Genomic DNA, 19624 nt, shown 5'->3' on the forward strand with positions numbered 1-19624 from the left:
TCTCAGCTAACATATAGATCCTATTATTTATAGCACAAGCTACACAAGAAATAAATCCTATGGCAGGGTCTTGAAAAGCTTCAATTGACTTGTTCACAAATCAATGAACAGAGAATTGATTTAATTGCATATTCTACAATGATGAGACTGAATTTTGATGTGTTGCAGAGCTTATGCAAATGTGTATTTCTCACGGCACAGTGATGTTGTGCTGCTGTTGCCCTCTAAAAGCCCATTAGGGAAGGCTCAGGCTGACATGCTGCATGCCACAGAGAAGGCAGCGGCTCAGCATCATCTGGAGCTGGAGTAGAGTCACGGCGGCGGAGGGGCGGGGACGAGGCACAGCCAAAGCTCACATTCATTAACAAACGCCGTCCACCGGGAGCCCGCTCCGGTAGCACCGCTGTAGCAACGACATGGTTGCGGTTCAGACGTCCCCAAATCTGTCTCCATCTGCGGAGTGGATCTGCTGTCTGGATAAAAGGTGCGTAAACGCATCCCCAGTGCACCGTGCTGTCCACGCGATGCCCGTGTCTGCTTTGCCCTCTTTCATTCATCCGCGTCAACGTGACTAATTAGAACCGGCTAACGCTGCATGTGCACTGTGTCTGCGTGTCACCCTGTTCACGCATTGCTTGCTTAAAAATATAAGTCTATAGTTCATCTGGCATTTCTTTATCTGATAACGGCAACGCCAGCGGTGCATCACATCCTCCTTCCTGAACCAGCGGTTATTGTATCCTCAGAAAGGCGTTGGTGGCTTCGAGGTTCACTGGGATGTCTCTGCAGCACATGGGATGTGATGGACGCCCTATTATAGCCTATTCCTCTTGTTATTCTGCTTAGACTACAATCATTCATACATCATGTATTATGTTGTTGCCTTGAGGTTTAGTTGATTGAGATTGAGGTTTATTATGAGGTGATACAGAAATGATGTACCTGAGATGGCAGATTATATCACTACCTCTGTAGAGTTTTACTATGTTGCTCTCTTATATCCACTCTTAATATGTTGAAGGCTTTTGGCATTAATAAATTAAGAACGTTTAAAGGGCACATATAGTAATTAGAGCATTACATTCTGTGACTGCACCCCCTTTACACCTACACATTTGATGACACATCTTTACTGTATGTTACCAATGGCAACCTGAAGCTGGAACCTTGTCAATTTATGATTATACAGAAAAGATGCATTTCCATTCTTGTCTACACTGCACCTATGTGGACACTGGACAGATAATTTAATTTGTCATTATGCATGCAAACATTGTAATTTTAAAGTGATTGAAAATGCAATTACCTTCTGTTTGGTCAGACATCCTATCCTGTATCCTGTAGATCGCTATATTGACGCTCAACAAATTATCATGTTTCTCGATCAATGATGGGAGGATACTTGGGCGGCATTTGTCTCTTCACACAGGATTTGTAATACAGATTCATCAGACAGTAATTTAGAAATAAAAAGATATAGTAATTTGCCACAAAAGTCGCAAATGATCAGTGGAATTTGGTTATAATGGCTGTCTACTGTAACTTGGGCCTGGAATTGTAGATTAGATCGGACAGGGGAATGACGAGGGCACTCCCTGCTCTTAGGGCATACACCTTTTATTAGATCAATATTTTGCACTAAGTGTCTAAGAGCTTTTTCCAATCTTTCTGTTGATGTGGGGAAAAGGAAGATACAGGTTGGGGTCTATTGTGTTTATCGTTGCACTATTAACAGTGTTAAGTGGTGAGAACACATCTTATTGCTTTTGTTAATTCTTTACGCTGACAGGCTATTGTCAGGTTAACACATTTAGCCTATTAGATGCTAATCAAGTTAGTAAATTAGTTTAGCCTGCTAGCAAGACAATGCAATTCTCTGGTTTTCATACAAGGAAAGGCTGACAAGAAGTCAACACATTAGTGGCATTAAACTGTTGGTTTGATTTAAGTGACAGCAAAATGTCAAGATTTTCTCATGTTGGATTGCTTCTTACTTTTTAGTTCGAAACTTGAAGCTCTTTGATTAAAGTCTCAGCAAAGTTTCTTTGCAAACTAAAATATTGTCACTTTCAGCACTTGTAACGCACATACACAGAGACAAAACTGCATTGCTCGCAAACCCTTGGAGCAAAGTAAACATTAGTTAACACTATATGGAGCAAAATCAAAAGTACATACCCAGGGAAGGGGGGCGTTTAGTTTTAGACAGTTGAACCTGGCATGGATCGAGACTTGACACATCGCATGTGAATTCCACATCCTCGTACTGTGTGCGGAATAAGAGAGTAAATACTACTTGTATAGAGAAAATGTAAGCTTTGATATGAGGACAAAGAATACCAGGCAGAATTGCCAGTAGAAGGCCCGCCAGAAGGTCATGCAAAATGGATGATGGCCTTTTAGCATAAAGGCTATCTCTTACAAATGATATAAGCAACAATTGTCAAATTAACTATTCCTTTATCAATTTGATAGTGTTCTATGTTTCCCTCTACCTACCTCTTCAGCCTAAAGTAAAGCAAGAGTTGAGACAAAAAAGGATCTCCAGACCATGCTGTCATTAAAAGTAGCTGGCAAGCTCAAAAAGGTTGGGCACTGCTGGCTTATACATAGAGAGAGGAAAAGGCTCTGAAATGTTATGTTATCTGACCAGCACACAGACCGATAGCCTCTAGCATGACCTTTTTAGCCATTGCTCAGTTATTAATGACCTTACTATGTTGTTTATGCTCATTATTCAGCGCTTTTGCAAGTCGGGGGGGTTGTTGGCAGTACAGCGAAGGGGTGTTGAGAGAACTGTGCACACACAATGTCAAGAATATCTCCCCAACAGTTACATATTCATCTCGCCGCTCGGGAAAAATCTGTTTGTGTGTTGACGCTGTCTGACATGTTGGTCCTCTGCCATAAATCAACCTATGACATATTTGTGTGGAAATAGAGATGCTTTTCCAGATGGAGATTTCCTAAAACAGTCTGTCGGACCTTCTGCAGCCTCATCATTTGCCTCGAGGCGTTCACTGTGGTGGTGCCCCTGTGTCTGTGTAAGACTGCAAGATAAATCCCAATCAAATTCAAATTGCAATTATTACTGTCGTAATATACATATAGCTCAGGCTGAAACATAAAAATGATTGCATCCATTTTTATGCATAAGATCTGCATGTAATATATTCTGAATTGCGTTTGATTCTAGGATGGGGAGATTTGGCAAAAAAGATCAATCTCTATTTTCAATCAAAGTTTATTCTTTCATATTCAAGACACATAAATATAGCTTATTTGTTTTTTGAAGCAGCATACTTTCCCCTTCAGTGCCATTTAAAAAGAAAACTCTCAATGCTACCCATCCAAACTCCAACCCAGGTGCTGTTACTGCCATAGACTTGGCTGTAGCCCCATGACGATAGATGAGATTGACTGCTTTACATTTCATTTTAGCATTTCATATTTCAGTTTTTCTTTCAAACTTTAATGCTGCAGCGTGTCTTTAAATGTGCACATCCTGCATCATCACTTCATGCTCTAACCAAAAAGTAGACATTTCAAATCTAATTGCAGGCTCAATACTAAATGCAAGCGTTCACTAGCCGGCCTTTTTTGTGTGAGTGAGTGTTTGAAATCAGAGATGGCTGTTGACTTGATCCATGGGGGCAAAAAGGGCTGAGAAAGGGGGAATCAGGAGCTGCAGGAGTGGAAGGAGCAGGAGATAAGGTAACAACGTTCAGGTCAAATCCATAGCACTGAGAAAGGAGGAAGCTGATCTCTGTGGACAGGCCAGGGCCGAGCAATGGAGATGTGTAAAAGGAGCATGGACAGCTCGGTTAGAAAATACATTGTTATCGCAGGACCAAATATTGTATGTAGGCTGTGTCCAATATATTTGAAAACAGTTGGATGCTCTTGTGAATGAAACCCCAGGCACTCCAATATGGTGAGATGCACAAGGAAGTTGTTCAAAAGACCTCAATTTAGATGGCCAAGCCGCACCAAACGTATTGATTTTATCTTTACTCAACATATATTATTCTGTATCTACGCATATCAAAGATTAAATATGAACTATAAAGAGAATGTATCAAATTAAATGAATCTTTTTTTTTATCTTGCAGGGGGGAGGAAGTTCACTGATCTTTTAAGAAGAGCACTCTTTAGTTTAATATCATGTTGTCATGTCATATTAGTAAGATTAGACTGAATTGAAAAAATAAGGAATGTTGTCTGAAATTGTTAAAACAATTCAATGCCAATGCGGTAATATTTTGTTTTTACAGCATGAAATAACCTTTTTTTTAAACTAAGAAACCTACTCATTTGAAAACACATTTGCGCAAAATGAACACAGTGAGCCGTGTTAGAGAACTTTGTCACATTACACATTTTATACGTTTATCGGATTGTAGTGCTGTGGAGGAAAATTCTTTTTGTCTAACAGACTATTTAAACCTGAACAAGTTAACCTCTGTGCAGCATGTGGGAGTCTACCTGGCTACTGTATTAACCCAACCCACTCTGGGATATGGGGCTGCTGTCAGTGCACCACAGGCCAAACTGTAGGTGGCTGGTGGAGGATGAGTCACACACACGAACCAGGGAGGGCTCCAGCTCGTCTGTAAATCAGAGCCGATAGCAGCTGTTGTGGATTTGGAAGATGTCTGTCTGAAGGCAAAGGGTTTATTTAGGAGAAACATCCATGGTTGCAAGACAATTTATTCCTCGCAGGTGTAAATGTGTGTGTTAACTACAAATACAGCTTTGTATTGGAGAGGTCTTGCCTGGGAGTTAGCAAAGCAGTGCTGAAGGGGGTGGTAATCATTGTATATGAAGAGGTCATCTAAATGGTAGTCGGAAAAATGTGCAGTTAATGGAGCGCAGCAATGTATAGTTCAACGGGGGGAAAAAAGGATAAATGTAGTCTTTCATCTCCCTTTTAAGAAAAATACAGACATTTCTGGAGATGATGGGAAAAAGTGGATGCAGATTAGAGAAACGTTTTGTAGGGAAGCAAACAAAATCTGAAGAAAAGAGAGACAGGCTGCCTTGAGCGAAGAAAGTAAGTATGAGTCACGATGTAGACATAAAGATGCACAGTAATGATTGTGTGTTCCTTATTAACTATATCACAAAACCCAACATTTTCAGGCTTTCTGTTGTCACCTCGGCACAGGCTTACAACTGTGCATATATGTGTAAGTGTGTGCACATGTGCCTTGATGTAAATGTATTAGATGCAGCAGCAGTACAAATGAGCTCGAACACACACCCCGCGGGAGGTCTGCGATGAGAGAAGTAACGCCTGCAGCTCTGCTCTTGTCACAAAGATGCAAGCCAGAAACTCCGAAGCAAGGCGCACACAAAAACATTGAAATTGTACTAAGACAGTAGATGCAACAACAGCGTAATGGGCCACAAAAACACCCAGCTCCGGTTCATGACCTGCCTAAAGAACGATAATATGGGTATGTTTTTTAAGCAACTAATGGCTTTTAATGTGTGTGCACAGGCCGTCTGAGCGCTCTGGAGAGGACGTGGACATCATTCTCACCAGACTGAGGGAGGTCAAGGCCTTCCAGAGGTTCCCGCCTCCGCTGCTCGTGCAGATCTGCAGCTGTGCCTTTTATGAGTGCCTGGAGAAAGGCATCACATGTATGTATCTACACACAACATGACAGGCTCATTGTATACCATATCACACGCAACATGTAGTCACACTTGCACGACTCTTACAGCTGTCCTGCGGGGCTGTATGCTGTAACGTCTCTAACGTCTAATTTTTCTCTTTTTATCAGTATTTCGTCAAGGAGACATTGGAACAAGTTGGTACGCTGTTCTCTCGGGCTCGCTTGACGTCAAAGTGTCAGAAACTGCCAACCACCAGGTACGTTTTTCCTGGTGATTCTAGTGTTTTGACGGGTTCCTATGAAAAGCTAAGAACAAAGATGTGTACTTACTATAGTAGACATGGGAAAATGAAGAAATGGTGCATGTCTTAAAATTCTCTTTCATTAATCCCATGTCCTGTTTTTTTTTCTTTCTTTTTTTTTGAGTCTCTGAGTTATTTTTCTTCTTCAGCTCTGACATTGTTCTGGTGCATTAGTTCATGCCTCAGTGTGCCAGAGTAAAGCTGCTGCTCCACAGAACGCTCCTCCTTTGAGATGTGCGCCACAGTTTCCCATGATGCCTTTTGTGCCTTCATGTAGCTCAGAAAGAGAGAGGATTTGCTATGGTGAATGATAGTGATAAAAAGCCCCTTTATTATGAAATGTCCCTACCATGGCTGCGGCCCTAAGGAGCTGTTGGTGGCCTAGTTTCTGTATTTGAAATGTCACTTTGACCAGAGTGTAGCGTATGAATGTGTGGGTGATGTTGCATGTGTCTGATTTGGACGTGGAGTGCCCAGCTGCATCATGCTTCAGGAGACATAATCCTTCAAGAAATGCCATTCAGCGGTTTCCTCGTATATGAATTTATTAGCATTAATAAGAATGCTAATCCGTCTCCTGGCTGCAACTGTCTGTGCTCATTTGTAGAATATAAAAATACCGATTCCTAAGTGCTGAAGAATCATTTTAGTTTCATAATGTCTAGCAAATGGTTGTTTCAAAAATGGAATAAAGGGGCAACTCTAAACAGGCGCATTGAGTTTCCTTGTGTACGAAATGCGCGGTATAAATAAACATGCCTTGCCTTGCCTTGCCTTGCCTAATTGACCATATAATGTCTGTGGTCAGGATGCAGTGACTATTTGTACTCTTGGCATTGGGACTGCGTTTGGAGAGTCTATCCTGGACAACACGCCACGCCATGCCACCATTGTCAGCAGAGAGACCAGTGAGCTGCTCCGTATCGAACAGAGGGAGTTTAAAAGCCTCTGGGAAGTAAGTGACCCGATGAAACTTTTCGGTTCTACCAACATGTGTATTTGCACGCTTAGTAGTTGTTTCAATGGCAACCACCAGAGGGCACTCTGCCACAGCAGTGACCTGACACCTAGTTCAGGTGCATAAAGCAGAAACACACAGTATAAAAATACACAGTAATTTACAATGACAGTTTGATGAAAAAAGATTTGAATTCTGTACATGATTTAATAGCTTTTCAGTTTTATTTGTTAAAATGATCATACATACATGATCGAATTGGGCTCTCCAATAACAATTATTCACTCACTCCAAAAGAGCTTGTGATATGTTACACAAATTACAATTGCTTATACAATTACAAAAAGCCCAGACTGTGAGCTTCATACATATTTAAAGCAGTTCATTTAGAAATACTTTTAAACTTCCTTTCAACCTTGATTTTTTTCTTGTACTTGTATAGTAGAAAAGCTGGTGCATTTTTCCCCTCAGAAAGACGATGAACATTCAGCCAATAACAGGGTTTTGCTGGTCATTCACCTTCTGATTGAGTGCTGGTATAGTACGAGCCGCCTGCTGTGGACCTCCTTGTTAAGGTTACTCACTCCATTCAATAGGTCTCTCTGAAGGAGTAAGAACTGGCAGAGCAGAGGGAAATGTAGACTTAAGTTTACTACGGCGTATTGATTTGATTAAAACTGAAAATGAGGGAATGATGAACAGCATTTATTTATTTAGTTTTTTTTTTTTTTAAATGATGTATAATATAATAGTGCAGGTGCAGGAAGAGGCAGTAATGTATCTTTATTCATCAATATGTCTTTGAAGTGGATGTGTTGAAAAGGTCTACTTGAAAACCAGCCAGTCATTAGCCATCCATCCATTTCCTCTTCTCCCCTTTAAACGTCTGCTCATCCCTTTAAATATGCAGTATTTATTCACTACATGTGCATTTTCAATCTTCTGTAACTCGTTCCTCTGATGTCCCCGGTCCTGCCCCTTATATCCTCTGCTCCCGCCTTCTCCTTCTCATTTTGTATTTAGTTTACAGTAATATGTTGTGTTTGATTTATATATAATTAAGACTTTCTAAATAATGAAACTAATTACATCCTCATCGCGTCGTTCTGCACACTTCCTTTCTCGCTCAGAGCTTGGCATGTTGTTCTTCCTCTCTCTCTTTTATCCCCCCGTTTCTAACCACTTTCCGCTGGAGTAGCCTCTCATCTCCGTGGTAACCTGTGTGAAGGAGAGCGGTTTGGTGTCTTGGCTCTCCATCGTTGCAGCGAGAGAGGGCCATTGAGAGGAGGAAGGGGCACAGAGCGGCCGTGTCAGAGGCAGGAGGGAGGGAAGGACGTGGCTTGTTTTGAGTGGGATGCTGCCCGGTAGCGCGTGTTAGAGGGGCAGAGGAGCATAGGGCACTTCTCAAGGGGCTTTGGTTGTGGACTGTAAGTGTGCTTCTTAAGGTGAGTGGGGACTTTGGGGCAAGATTACACTGTACTGTTGTGGGCACTAGGGATGATTGGAGACGACTATCTTGCCTATCTATATCTTTGCATAAAGGAACTGTGATTGGGCTATTTCCAGCTGTAGTTGATCTGATGAAGAATTCCATGAGTGACAAAGGCCTTTCTATATTTTTGTTATTAGCAACTACAGTATCTGAAAATGGTGCTAGATGCAGGGGTGCACAATCAATTGCAATCTAATAAAAAATCTCAATTTGACTGGTTGCAATTTGCAGATCTCAAAAACTGCTCTAAACTTCTGCTTTCAACAGAAAACATTCAAGTGCCTCATTATGTTATACATAAGAATGAACAGATACATTGCAAAAGTATTCAAGAAATAAGTAACATTTTCTTGAATATAAGTATATTTGCGTGTGGTTCGAGTCTGTTATATATAGCAATTCTGCCAGTTGAACAGACACTAACATGAGTAACTTATCCAGATATCTGTTTTTGTTGCATTATAGCTGTTTTCAGTGCGATAGTGTAATAATATTCTATAGTATTTGTTTCTAATATTTCTGTTTTGTTTTAATCTCAATTATGATCTGTTGTTTTGCGTTAACCAGTTGCTTCCTAAGCACATTTATGGATCTGGGCCAATTATGTTTTCCTGGGTAGATCGATAAAAACATCACCCGTGCTGGTTTGTCTCGTAAATAGTATTTACAGCTTCAGTCTCCTGCAGAAGATGCAGTTGTTTCGGTTGATTGGAGCTGCCTTGTGGCTCTCTCTCCCCACACTTGAGCAGACAACGTGTTCTTGATGATGACTCTGTAAACCAAAAAACATCTCACTGTAATTTAGCTTTAAGTTCAACATCTGCACAAATCCCATCTGTCCTCATTAACCCAGTGTTTAAAGCCTCACTGTGTCTGTTACATAATGTTAGTTGTTATGCATGTAAACGATCCGAGTGCTACAAAGGGCTCTGGTGCAGAAGCAGGATGCACAGAACAGCTGCTCGTGGAACAATATGCTTGTAAGTGTATATTGCTATGTCTTGCAATGGGTGTTTGCTTTGTGTTGTGCAGAAGTATCGCCAGAGCCTCGCTGGACTTTTGGCTCCTCCTTATGGGGCCATGGAGAGCGGATCCAACAATGACAGTGAGTGGCATTCAGTGATTAATAGTTGTCTGAATACTTGATAACTTATAAAGTAGGGAGTCATGATAGATTGTTACGTAACAGAGGTCTCATACATATCACAGTTGAGTTATAGGGCAGTGCACTATACTGTATGTAAGGATAAGGATAAACTTTATTGTCCCATAGGGAAATTTGTCTTGGACTTGACATGCCGTGGTTCATACAATAACAATATATGACAGTGGATTGAAATTCATACAAAAGGACAACAATCAGCTCATTCGGCATAATTTCAACAGTGGAATATGTGCCATAACAATCACAGTACAACAGAATGTGTTATACATTAAGGCCACAATGTTGCCCAAAGTTTCATCAAGGCAATAAATTGAACATAAAAAAACACAAAGTGCTATCTGCGCTTGTTAAGAAGAGCAACCGATACTGGAATAAAGGACTATTTGCATCGGTTGCTTGTAGCTCTTATAGAACGATATTGTTTCCCGTATGGCACGGCAAAAGATACAGTACTTCTGTGTAAGGATTCTGGATGTTTAAACCTACAAGTACATGCTTCTTTATAAAGACTCCGGCTTTTAAACAGAAAGCTGGCTGGCTGCCCAGGTGACCTACAAGTGATGATGTAGTCAGTTTATTATATTTCATAACACGAAAGAGGCCCCTTAACACTGTGGTTCTCAACTGGTGGGTCAGGAGCAGTCATATGGGCCTTTTCAAATGATGACTGTTGATTAGTTGTTTAGGTACTTGAATTAATGCCATGGTCAATGCTTGTACTCAAAAAACACCTGGACAAAATGTGTGCAAATTTTATGACATTTCACAAACAGAGTGTTGCATTTTTACCGTCTTTAAATAAAACTCAGTCAGTCCTCTTTAAGATAAGATAAGATAGAACAATGGAGGAAAATTGAATAGAGGTTCGACTATAGATCCACTTTTTGATAAAATGCTTTTGTTTCACAGGACTCACAGACAAAGATAACATGAACTCAGACTCTGCAAATAAAGGGCACAAGGTAAATACAAGCATGCTTATTTATTAGTTTTTTGGACAGGGACAGTACCAATAAATAAACATTCCTTTAAGTCTGCCAGTTTTAGCAAGTTTTCAACTGTGTTTTTAATATAGCTGGCTTAATGATTCTGTGTGAAAACAACATCACACTTTTCGACTTACTTCACGCCATGCGGTAATAATAAACAGACTGTGGTTGTAACTGGAGTTTTGTGAATGGACTGAAGCACAATGCGCAGCCTTCATAGGTGTGTGTGATTTCTGAGTGGATTTGAGGATGACTCACACATGTGGTCCTCTGTAGTTATGCAAATCACAGATAATATATTCACCAGGAAGAATGATCCCAGCTGGCCAATTAGCCTGCTTTTCTTGTGTTGTTTTTTTGCACACTGCCCTTTCACTGTCTGCAGGTGTGAGCTGTAAAGGATATAGGAGCTTTTGTGGAGTGTTTGTGGCTTCATTTACTAATACACACATTAGCATTAATGTCGAGCACTGCTAGTGCTGCTGCCATTTAAAGAAGCATACAGTGTATGGGTGGTTTGTGATTGTTTTGGCCCACTATTTTGGTAGATTCCCTCAGAAAAGCTACAAAGAGCTGGGAAGGTTCTGCGCAACGCTATTCTATCCAGAGCTCCACACATGATCCGAGACAGGAAGTACCACTTGAAGACTTACAGGTACATGTTTTATTTACACCCGAGCTTTCAGAATGGCTTTAGCTGAAATACTCACAACCTGCATTTTTATGGCAGACAGTGCTGTGTGGGCACAGAGCTAGTGGATTGGCTGGTGATGCAGAGTGCCTGTGTCCTGACTCGCTCCCATGCTGTTGGGATGTGGCAAGCTCTGCTGGAGGAAGGGGTGCTGAACCATGGTAAGAAAAACACTCTGTTTATACCAATAGTGTTATTACATACTTACTTCAATAGATTAAAAAAAATAAGGATGCATATTTAGTTCTATTCATAAATAAGATGTATTCATTTGTTTTGCTTGATTGCACTGGATGTCTCTGTCTTGAATGAAGCGTATATTAATTTCTTTGGATATTGTTTACGTAATGAAGCACTTTGGTTAAAATACATGTCTTATATTTAGATATAACTTGTAATCTAAAGTATTCTAATTCTTTTATGGTATATAATTAGATTTTATGAACTTTAAAGTTGATAAATGTGGATCAGGCAGCACAAGTGGAAAACATGACGATTTTTACAGTGTACTCACTAAATACGCTGTAAACTTGAATAGTATTCAGTCTTGTTTTTATATTTCTTCTCAGTGGATCAAGAACTGGGCTTCCAGGACAAATACCTTTTCTACCGTTTCCTTGATGACGAGGATGAAGAGACGCCGCTGCCCAGTGAAGAGGAGAAGAGAGAGAGTGAGGAAGAGCTGCCCGAGACCATCCTCTTCCTCGCTCAGATCGGCCCCGACGCTCTGCTCCGCATGATCCTAAGGAAGTCGTAAGTATGGGTTTAACACATTACGTGGAATAGATCTTAATGGGAAACTAAATATAGTGCCCCTGCGTAGCTGGAAGTGTCTGTACCAGTTAAAAAGAGCAGTGGTGTAACAGTGTGACCGGTGACTGTGACTAACCTGAGTGTCCCTAGGCCTGGTCAGAGAACAGGAGACGACCTTGAGATCATCTATGATGAACTGCTGCACATCAAGGCCTTAGCTCACCTCTCCAACACTGTGAGTCACACCCACTCTCTGCTCCTCTGCTTCGGATGAGATTTTCAAAATGTCTGCACTACAGTGTGTATAAAAAAACTAAACTACTACTACTAAACTACTATAATGCTGGAATACTATCCGAATATATTACCATTTGACAATTTTTATTATGTTGTAATATCTATAAAATATTTAGGATGCTACTCCCGTTACCCCTGAGAACGCTCTCTAATGGCAACATTGAAGAACACTGAAGCGCTTGACGACATGACCGTATCAGCTTAAAGGGTTACTCAAACGTGTGATTAAAAACATACTAATGCGTCAGATTTGTTTTTGGAAGTGCAATCATCATTATCACAGTTTAGAAGCTCAGTTGATTAGCCATAACACGAGAGCTTAAAATTGTTTGAGTTTGAAAATGATTAAATTTGCCTAAAGCCTGTGTTGAAGACCGTAAAAAAAAAAAAAAAAAAAAAAACATTTGTTAGTGCCACTGTTCATGAAATACTGGTACCAAGCACTTTTAAATTAATATGAAGTGCCATGGTGACAGTGTAAGCTGGTTAAGCCTCACACTGAAGAGTAGTTAAATCTAATGTCTGTGCTGAGGTCGTCTTGTGTATACTGGTGCAGTCACACAAATGAATGATGACAAATCTTTTAATGTGATTTAATTTGTTTTACAGGTGAAGAGGGAACTGGCGAGTGTGGTGATTTTCGAGTCACACGCAAAAGCAGGAACTGTGTGTAAGTGTCATCGCCTAGTTTCTTTAGTCAATGCCTTGCCATAGATCGTGCATGCGAAACGATGATAAAATGTTGTTGTGCTCCCAGTGTTTAACCAAGGAGAAGAAGGCACCTCATGGTACATCATTCAGAAGGGCTCTGTCAATGTGGTCATCTATGGAAAAGTAAGAAACCACTAGGAACAACATCCACTCCCTATCATATCTACTGTACGTCTGCCATTTGTTTTATGTTTATTGAAGTACATGGATTGGAGTGAAACTGCTGAAATGAGGCTAAAAACAATAGTTGCGATTACAAAAACATGCTTCTTTGTAGTGAGTGTATATTCCCTAGACGAATCAAAGAGGTCAATATTTTCACCTGGTTGCACCCCTTGCATTAGCTGGTGGAACAATAACCTCTGCGCTCTTGAGAAGGAGACAGACAGAATATGCAGGATTTCTCAAACATGCATGAATCAAGGTCACGTTACAATCTGAATTCATTATTTGTTGTCATTTTTTTAAATTCTTCTTATTGTATCGGCAAATGTCAAAGGGTGTAAGATGTCTTGAGGTTCAAAAAGGTCATTTTTGGTTTGAGACAATGACCATGTTTATCTGCCAATAATACATTTACATCACAGGCGTGTGGCGTGCCTAACAATAGTATCCCTCTGAGCCTGAAAACACAAGCAGTAGGTTTTGGCGACTGCTCAGCGCACCGTGACTCAACACAATGAATAATTAGCTTAAGGGATTGCAGACAGAAGCAAATTCACGCCACACAGCACAGCAGCTACTCCAGATGTAGACAGTCATTTGATTCTAAATATAAGACTCATATCTCTTGTCTCCTTTTCTTGTCGTGGTTAATAACATGTTTTTGCTTGTGCGTTTAGGGCGTAGTGTGCACGCTGCATGAGGGAGACGACTTTGGGAAGCTGGCCCTTGTCACAGACTCACCACGTGCTGCCTCTATAGTGCTGCGAGAGGACAACTGCCACTTCTTACGAGTGGACAAGGAGGACTTCAACAGGATACTCAGGGTATAACTTGCACCTCACCAACACCTACAACTTCCTATTGAATAGAAAAAGGACTATAATTAACAAGGTAGTTGGCCAATGATAAGGTTGTGATAAATGAGCACGGGTACGATGCTTGCTTGTCTCCCTCTAGTGGCTAACATAGTATATTACATCTGATGTTGTAATTCACTATGAAGAATTCATCTTTTTGTGATAATTTGTAGGATGTTGAAGCGAATACAGTGCGTTTAAAAGAGCATGAACAAGCTGTGCTAGTGCTGGAAAAGAGTCCGCGTGCCTCTACACTAGGAAGCATCAAGTAAGTGCATACCTACAATATTCACAAATAAACTATTTCAGGTTGATTGACATTAGTATCTTCTGCTGTGCGTCGTGGTGTTCAAGACTCCACGTCGTACATCCTTATATATACTTTTTTATGTTTACAGATACACTGTGATATCGGGAACTCCAGAGAAGATTCTTGAGCACTTCCTGGAGACGATGAGGATGGACATACATCACAGTGAACCAGGTTTACAGAACAATTACATCTGACTTTCACATTCTTTTCTCCCTTAGCTTTTATCTCTGTAACCTTACTCTCTCGTTTCCTTTCTGTCCTCTCTGCTAGACCCAGCACTCGATGACTTTGTCCTCATGCACTGTGTTTTTATGCCCAACAGTCAGCTGTGCCCTCTCCTCATGGCTCAATATCCTTTCTCTGCTCAGAGGGTGTAGGGTACTCTTCCCCCCCCCCCCCCCCTACCTATGACATTACTCACTGCAGTAAGCCGTTTTACAGAGCAGAATTATGTATATCGTTTGCTAAATGCCAATACTCTGGTGAGAGAACTCCTTGTGTTTGAGCAAGAAAAGCTGAAGCAGCAGTTGATCATTGAGCACTAATGAAATACTGTCTGTCTTTCCTCTGACCAAAATAACTGCTGGTAATGCTGGCTCTGAGGGCTTTCCCTAATGCCCTCGCCCTGTGCGGATTACTCCACTATATAATGGGGAGAATTAGATTGTGCTGATGCCCGTAAAAACTGTAAAGTGCATAGTTGTGCTTTGCATCTGGAGCTCGATCCTCATTTAAATGCATAACAAAACCCTCCCAAAAAAAACGTAGGTCTACTCTATGATGAGCTCACACGTCACATTTATTTCAGCTATGATTCTGCAAAATCACACAACTAAATAATTCAACAAAACAGTTTATGCACACAAAGTTTCCCAAACATAACTAAACTACTGTAAGTTCATACTGTATGTGTACTTAACTTATATAATTTGTAGATATATTGTGCAGCCCTAATGGAGGCGTATATCAATCTTGACATTCAATTTAATAGGATCAGTCTTCTCGATAGCACTGAAACAAATTTGTTTTCTGCATGTTAATAAGATTAGCTGTTACTGGGGGTACTCCATAAAGTGCAAGCACAGGGTCAGGGTGTAACTGTGTTCCACAAACATCAATTTTTAAAATGTTAGTCCAGTAAGCGGTTATGTTAGGACAGTTCAAGAAAGTGTGAGTTTGTGAAGCCTGTTCCTGTCCGGACTGATCACAAGCTGTGTTCACCCTATGGAACATTTTGGAAAGCTGTACTTTGGAGAGGTGTAACCTGTTTAGAACTGTGAATTGGAGCAGTCCATGACAAGCACAGATTGAAGATGAATGGATATTTTCTTGAGCTTTAGTCCAATGAAATGCAGTGATGTTTATTCCAATGTCCTGTTGCCAAACTTCTTTTAGGTGATCAAGTGAAGGTATATATTCTATGGAGCAAATTAATCTTAAGCAACAATCATTTATTTCCCTTAACCTGGTGTGCACCTACCATGCGGCCTCCCCCCCTGGCTCAGAGCAGGAGAGGCTGGAGTTTGCCGTCAACAGTAAAAGAAGAGTCCTCATACTGACCCTGCGCTGGGCCAGTGCCCACACCTACCTGCTGCAAGAGGAGCCCGCTGCTATTTCCTTCCTCGAGGTAAAACATCTGAAAACAGGAAGTCCTACATTTATATCTGAGAGTTTATGGAGTTGTTATTCGTGTCTGGTGTGGGATCTTTTCAGGAGCTGTTCGGAAGCGTGTCAAATGATGCCCGAGTTCTGAGAGCTCTCAAAGACCTGGCTGCTGACCTTGAGAAAGTGGTGAAAATGCAGTATGTTTTTTTTTTTTGCCAGATCCTCAATATTACTCAGTGACAATTTTACTTTTTTCTAACAATTTTGTTTTTACAGCTCAGAAGAAGCAAAGGCCGCAAAAAAGGTAAATGTTTAATGGAGGGGACATAAATTAGTAAAACATACATTTTGTTTTCTAACCAAATGTTTCCTCTGCAGAAAACCCTCATAAGACAGTTTAGTAATGGGGAAGAGCGATTACAGAAGAAACAACCAATAAGGAATCAAGATGACAGTAAGTACTGTTTTACTTTGGAGACGTGATGAACAAATGTCTGTAATCTCTCATGTCCAGGTCTCAATCTCTTACTATACTTGAGTTTCTTTTTAGTTGTAAATGTTGTTGATAAGTGTGAATTAAATGTTAAATGTATCATGGCTGTTTGTTAAAAAATTACTATTTTTTTAATACCTGCTTAATTATTCAGTCCTATTAAAGGTGTACTGCAGTGATCAGACTTACACAACTATAAGAATTTCTGTTGCGGCCTCTGGAAGAGAAGTGGTCGGTGCTGTGGCAGAAAAAATCGGCACAACGGAAGAGTTATTATTGGTTCACCTTAACTCTGCTAGCGGTAAGAAAAAAAAACGAAATTATTTGTACTTTACCATTTTAGCATGATTTTAATTATGATGTAATGATCTTGCTAGCTAATTAATTACATAATCTGTGTGTTACAGAAAAACAAATCCTGAGGCCAAATGATGTGTCAGTGTTTTCCACTCTGAGCATCAACGGACGATTGTATGCATGTCCCCGAGAGCAGCTCTCTACTCTTGTAAATATCTTTTCTTTTGTCTTATCGTTATTATTATTATTTTTATTATTAAGACTTTATTAAGGACCCCAAAATATGGTCCATAGAGAAAGAAAATTTAAGAATAAGATGATAAATACAATACAATGTATGTACATTTTACAATATGACAAACAAATAGACAGACTCTCCAGTGCATCCACAGTTTAGATGTGAACCTGACAGAGCTCGTACTACAAGAGCCCAGAGCTTCAATTATGGGATTAGCGAGGTCTGCGACTCTGCACATGTATGTACAGTGCAATGTAATGCCGGGTTTGATTGGTCACCAAAACTACCAGGCCAGTCACAACAGGCAAGCCTTGCAGTCTTGCAAAGTGGTTAACAATCTTGGCTCACAGCAAGGCCCCTGGTGAGGCCTTTCACAGTAAGATAAAACCTCCAGCTAGGTAATCCTGACCAAGATCCTGGCTTAAGGAAAGGGGTCCCAACCCCTAAATGGTTGCCCTGAGGCACAGTTTGCAAGAGGGGTCAAATGTAAAGAACAAATTTCCTAAAGAAATGTGAATGCCATCTCTCTTGTTGCAGTCTCCTCTCCCAGACCAGGAGGGCCCCACTGCAGGCTCCATGTCCACCTTTGAGCTAATGAGCTCCAAAGACCTGGCCTATCAGATGACCTTGTTCGATTGGGAGCTTTTCAGTTGTATGCATGAGGTAGCACCCTCATACTAACCACACATGACAACAGCACAAACGCTCTGTTGTTGGTATTTACATGTCACATCTCTCTTTAGCACGAGCTCCTCTACCACACATTTGGCCGGCAGAGTTTCAGAAGGACCACGGCCAACTTGGACCTGTTCCTGAGACGGTTCAACCAAGTCCAGCTCTGGGTGGTCACAGAGGTGTGCCTCTGTGGGCAGCTGAGCAAGAGAGTGCAGCTGCTCAAGAAGTTTATCAAGATCGCAGCACAGTGAGTTGATCTTTCTGACTCTATGCCGAGACCATATTTTACTGGTCTGTGTAAAATTCAACACTGTCTGTTTTCATCTGCAGCTGTCGGGAATTCAAGAACCTCAACTCTTTCTTCGCCATTATTATGGGGATGAGCAACCCAGCTGTCAGCAGGCTGAGTCAAACATGGGAGGTAAAACTACATCAAAGACTTTTACAATAAACAGAGTAAACAGATTATAAGATCTTTATATTGCTATATCTACTTTTCTTACAGAAACTTCCTACCAAGTTTAAGAAGTTCTATGCTGAGTTTGAGAGCATGATGGCAAGTCACGTTTCTTGAATCAAATGAAAAATCATGATAGCATTATTAACACAAAATATTCAATATAATTTGTAGGACCCCTCCAGAAACCACCGGTCGTATCGACTTACTGTCACAAAACTGGAGCCACCAATCATCCCCTTCATGCCTCTTCTTCTCAAAGGTGCAACATAATCTTAAACATGTCAAGAGGTCCAATATAGAATTGCAATAATCAAGGCCTTCCTCATTACTCCTTTACAGACATGACCTTCACACACGAAGGAAACAGAACATGCATTGACAATATGGTCAACTTTGAGAAAATGGTGAGTTCATGGTCATTTTGTTGATATAACTCGCTTCAAAAAAGGTTCTAATTGAGGCGTCTTCTGTGTCATTCAGCGCATTATCGCCAACACAATGCGACAAGTGCGACACTGCCGGAGTCACCCTTTTAACCCGGACATTTGCCAGCCCAACAAGAACCAGGCCGAGGTGCGCGGCTACGTCAGGAAACTGTGCGTGATTGACAACCAGAGGGCGCTCACGCAGCTCTCCTACAGGCTGGAGCCGAGAAGGACATGAGACCACGACACAGTAAAGAGCCTCCATCGTCACCACATTTAACCCTGCATAAAGAACACACACTCGGATAATCAGAGGGTCAGTAGCATCTCACTGTTTTTGGACTCATTCAGTATTGTGCCATGAAAAACCTCCTCTTCCTGGACAGTCTGAAAGCTGCTATACTTCGTCGCTAGACCGTACTACTTGTCACTGTTTTGGGGACACCTGCGAGATAGATCTGTAATGTATAGAACTTGGCTGAATAATGTTGCATGGCTGAACCGGATTGGCTTTTTGTTCTATACAGTGGACTTCTATCTCTGTGTCCTGTCCATGTTGTGCAACTTGGGGAAAAAAATGGTTTTAATGTTCTACTGTACCTGCCTGTGTAGCCTGTTTACACTTAAGATCCTTCATAAAGAACACAAGTCACGATAATAATCCAGACTTTACATTATCCCTTTTCAGTATACGATATAAAAGTGCATATTTTCATTAATCTATAAGGATATATCTATAGATTATGTAGGCTTCGATGTCCTATGGGTGAATATCTGTGTCTTACAATTAGTCTGACACTCCCAAAAATCTAGGTTCTTAGCTGGGTTTGAGCCCTAACGGTGTCTCCACCTAAGTCTTGCCTTTATATTGTCCTTAATCTTGACAGCGAGTCATTACAGATCCGACTTGTGTGTCAAGGGGAACTGTTTTTCTTATGTGCGTAGAATCTGAGTGTTTATGCCAAGTGTCATTACTTTTCCTTTGACCTCAGGAGCTTTAGTTGTGATTTTGGTGCGTGTTGAGAACTGCTGCCCTTTTGGAGCGGCTTGTGACTGTACTGTACGTGTAGTCTGCCTTGTAAATAAAAGTGAAAAAAAAACAAACAGTGCATTTAAC

General features: G+C 40.9%; 1 protein-coding gene across 1 annotated transcript; it reads left to right on the forward strand.

Moving 5' to 3' along the window:
* Window positions 1–238: 238 nt before the first annotated feature.
* Window positions 239–19611, forward strand: LOC306972104 (rap guanine nucleotide exchange factor 4-like). Its single transcript, XM_079568584.1, has 29 exons — window positions 239–484; window positions 5504–5646; window positions 5790–5878; window positions 6732–6878; window positions 9406–9478; window positions 10448–10500; window positions 11076–11182; window positions 11258–11379; window positions 11788–11971; window positions 12122–12206; window positions 12878–12938; window positions 13026–13102; window positions 13822–13968; window positions 14175–14269; window positions 14400–14485; window positions 14585–14667; window positions 15795–15941; window positions 16028–16116; window positions 16196–16223; window positions 16298–16373; window positions 16567–16713; window positions 16820–16917; window positions 17485–17610; window positions 17691–17869; window positions 17953–18043; window positions 18128–18178; window positions 18254–18341; window positions 18422–18486; window positions 18563–19611. The coding sequence occupies exons 1-29, from the start codon at window positions 417–419 to the stop codon at window positions 18743–18745; spliced, it is 2988 nt and encodes a 995-aa protein (XP_079424710.1). The 5' UTR covers window positions 239–416; the 3' UTR covers window positions 18746–19611.
* Window positions 19612–19624: the final 13 nt, after the last annotated feature.

The sequence above is a fragment of the Gobius niger genome (genome assembly GCF_951799975.1).
Source record: "Gobius niger genome assembly, chromosome: 13".
In the NCBI taxonomy this organism is placed as follows: Eukaryota; Metazoa; Chordata; class Actinopteri; order Gobiiformes; family Gobiidae; genus Gobius; species Gobius niger.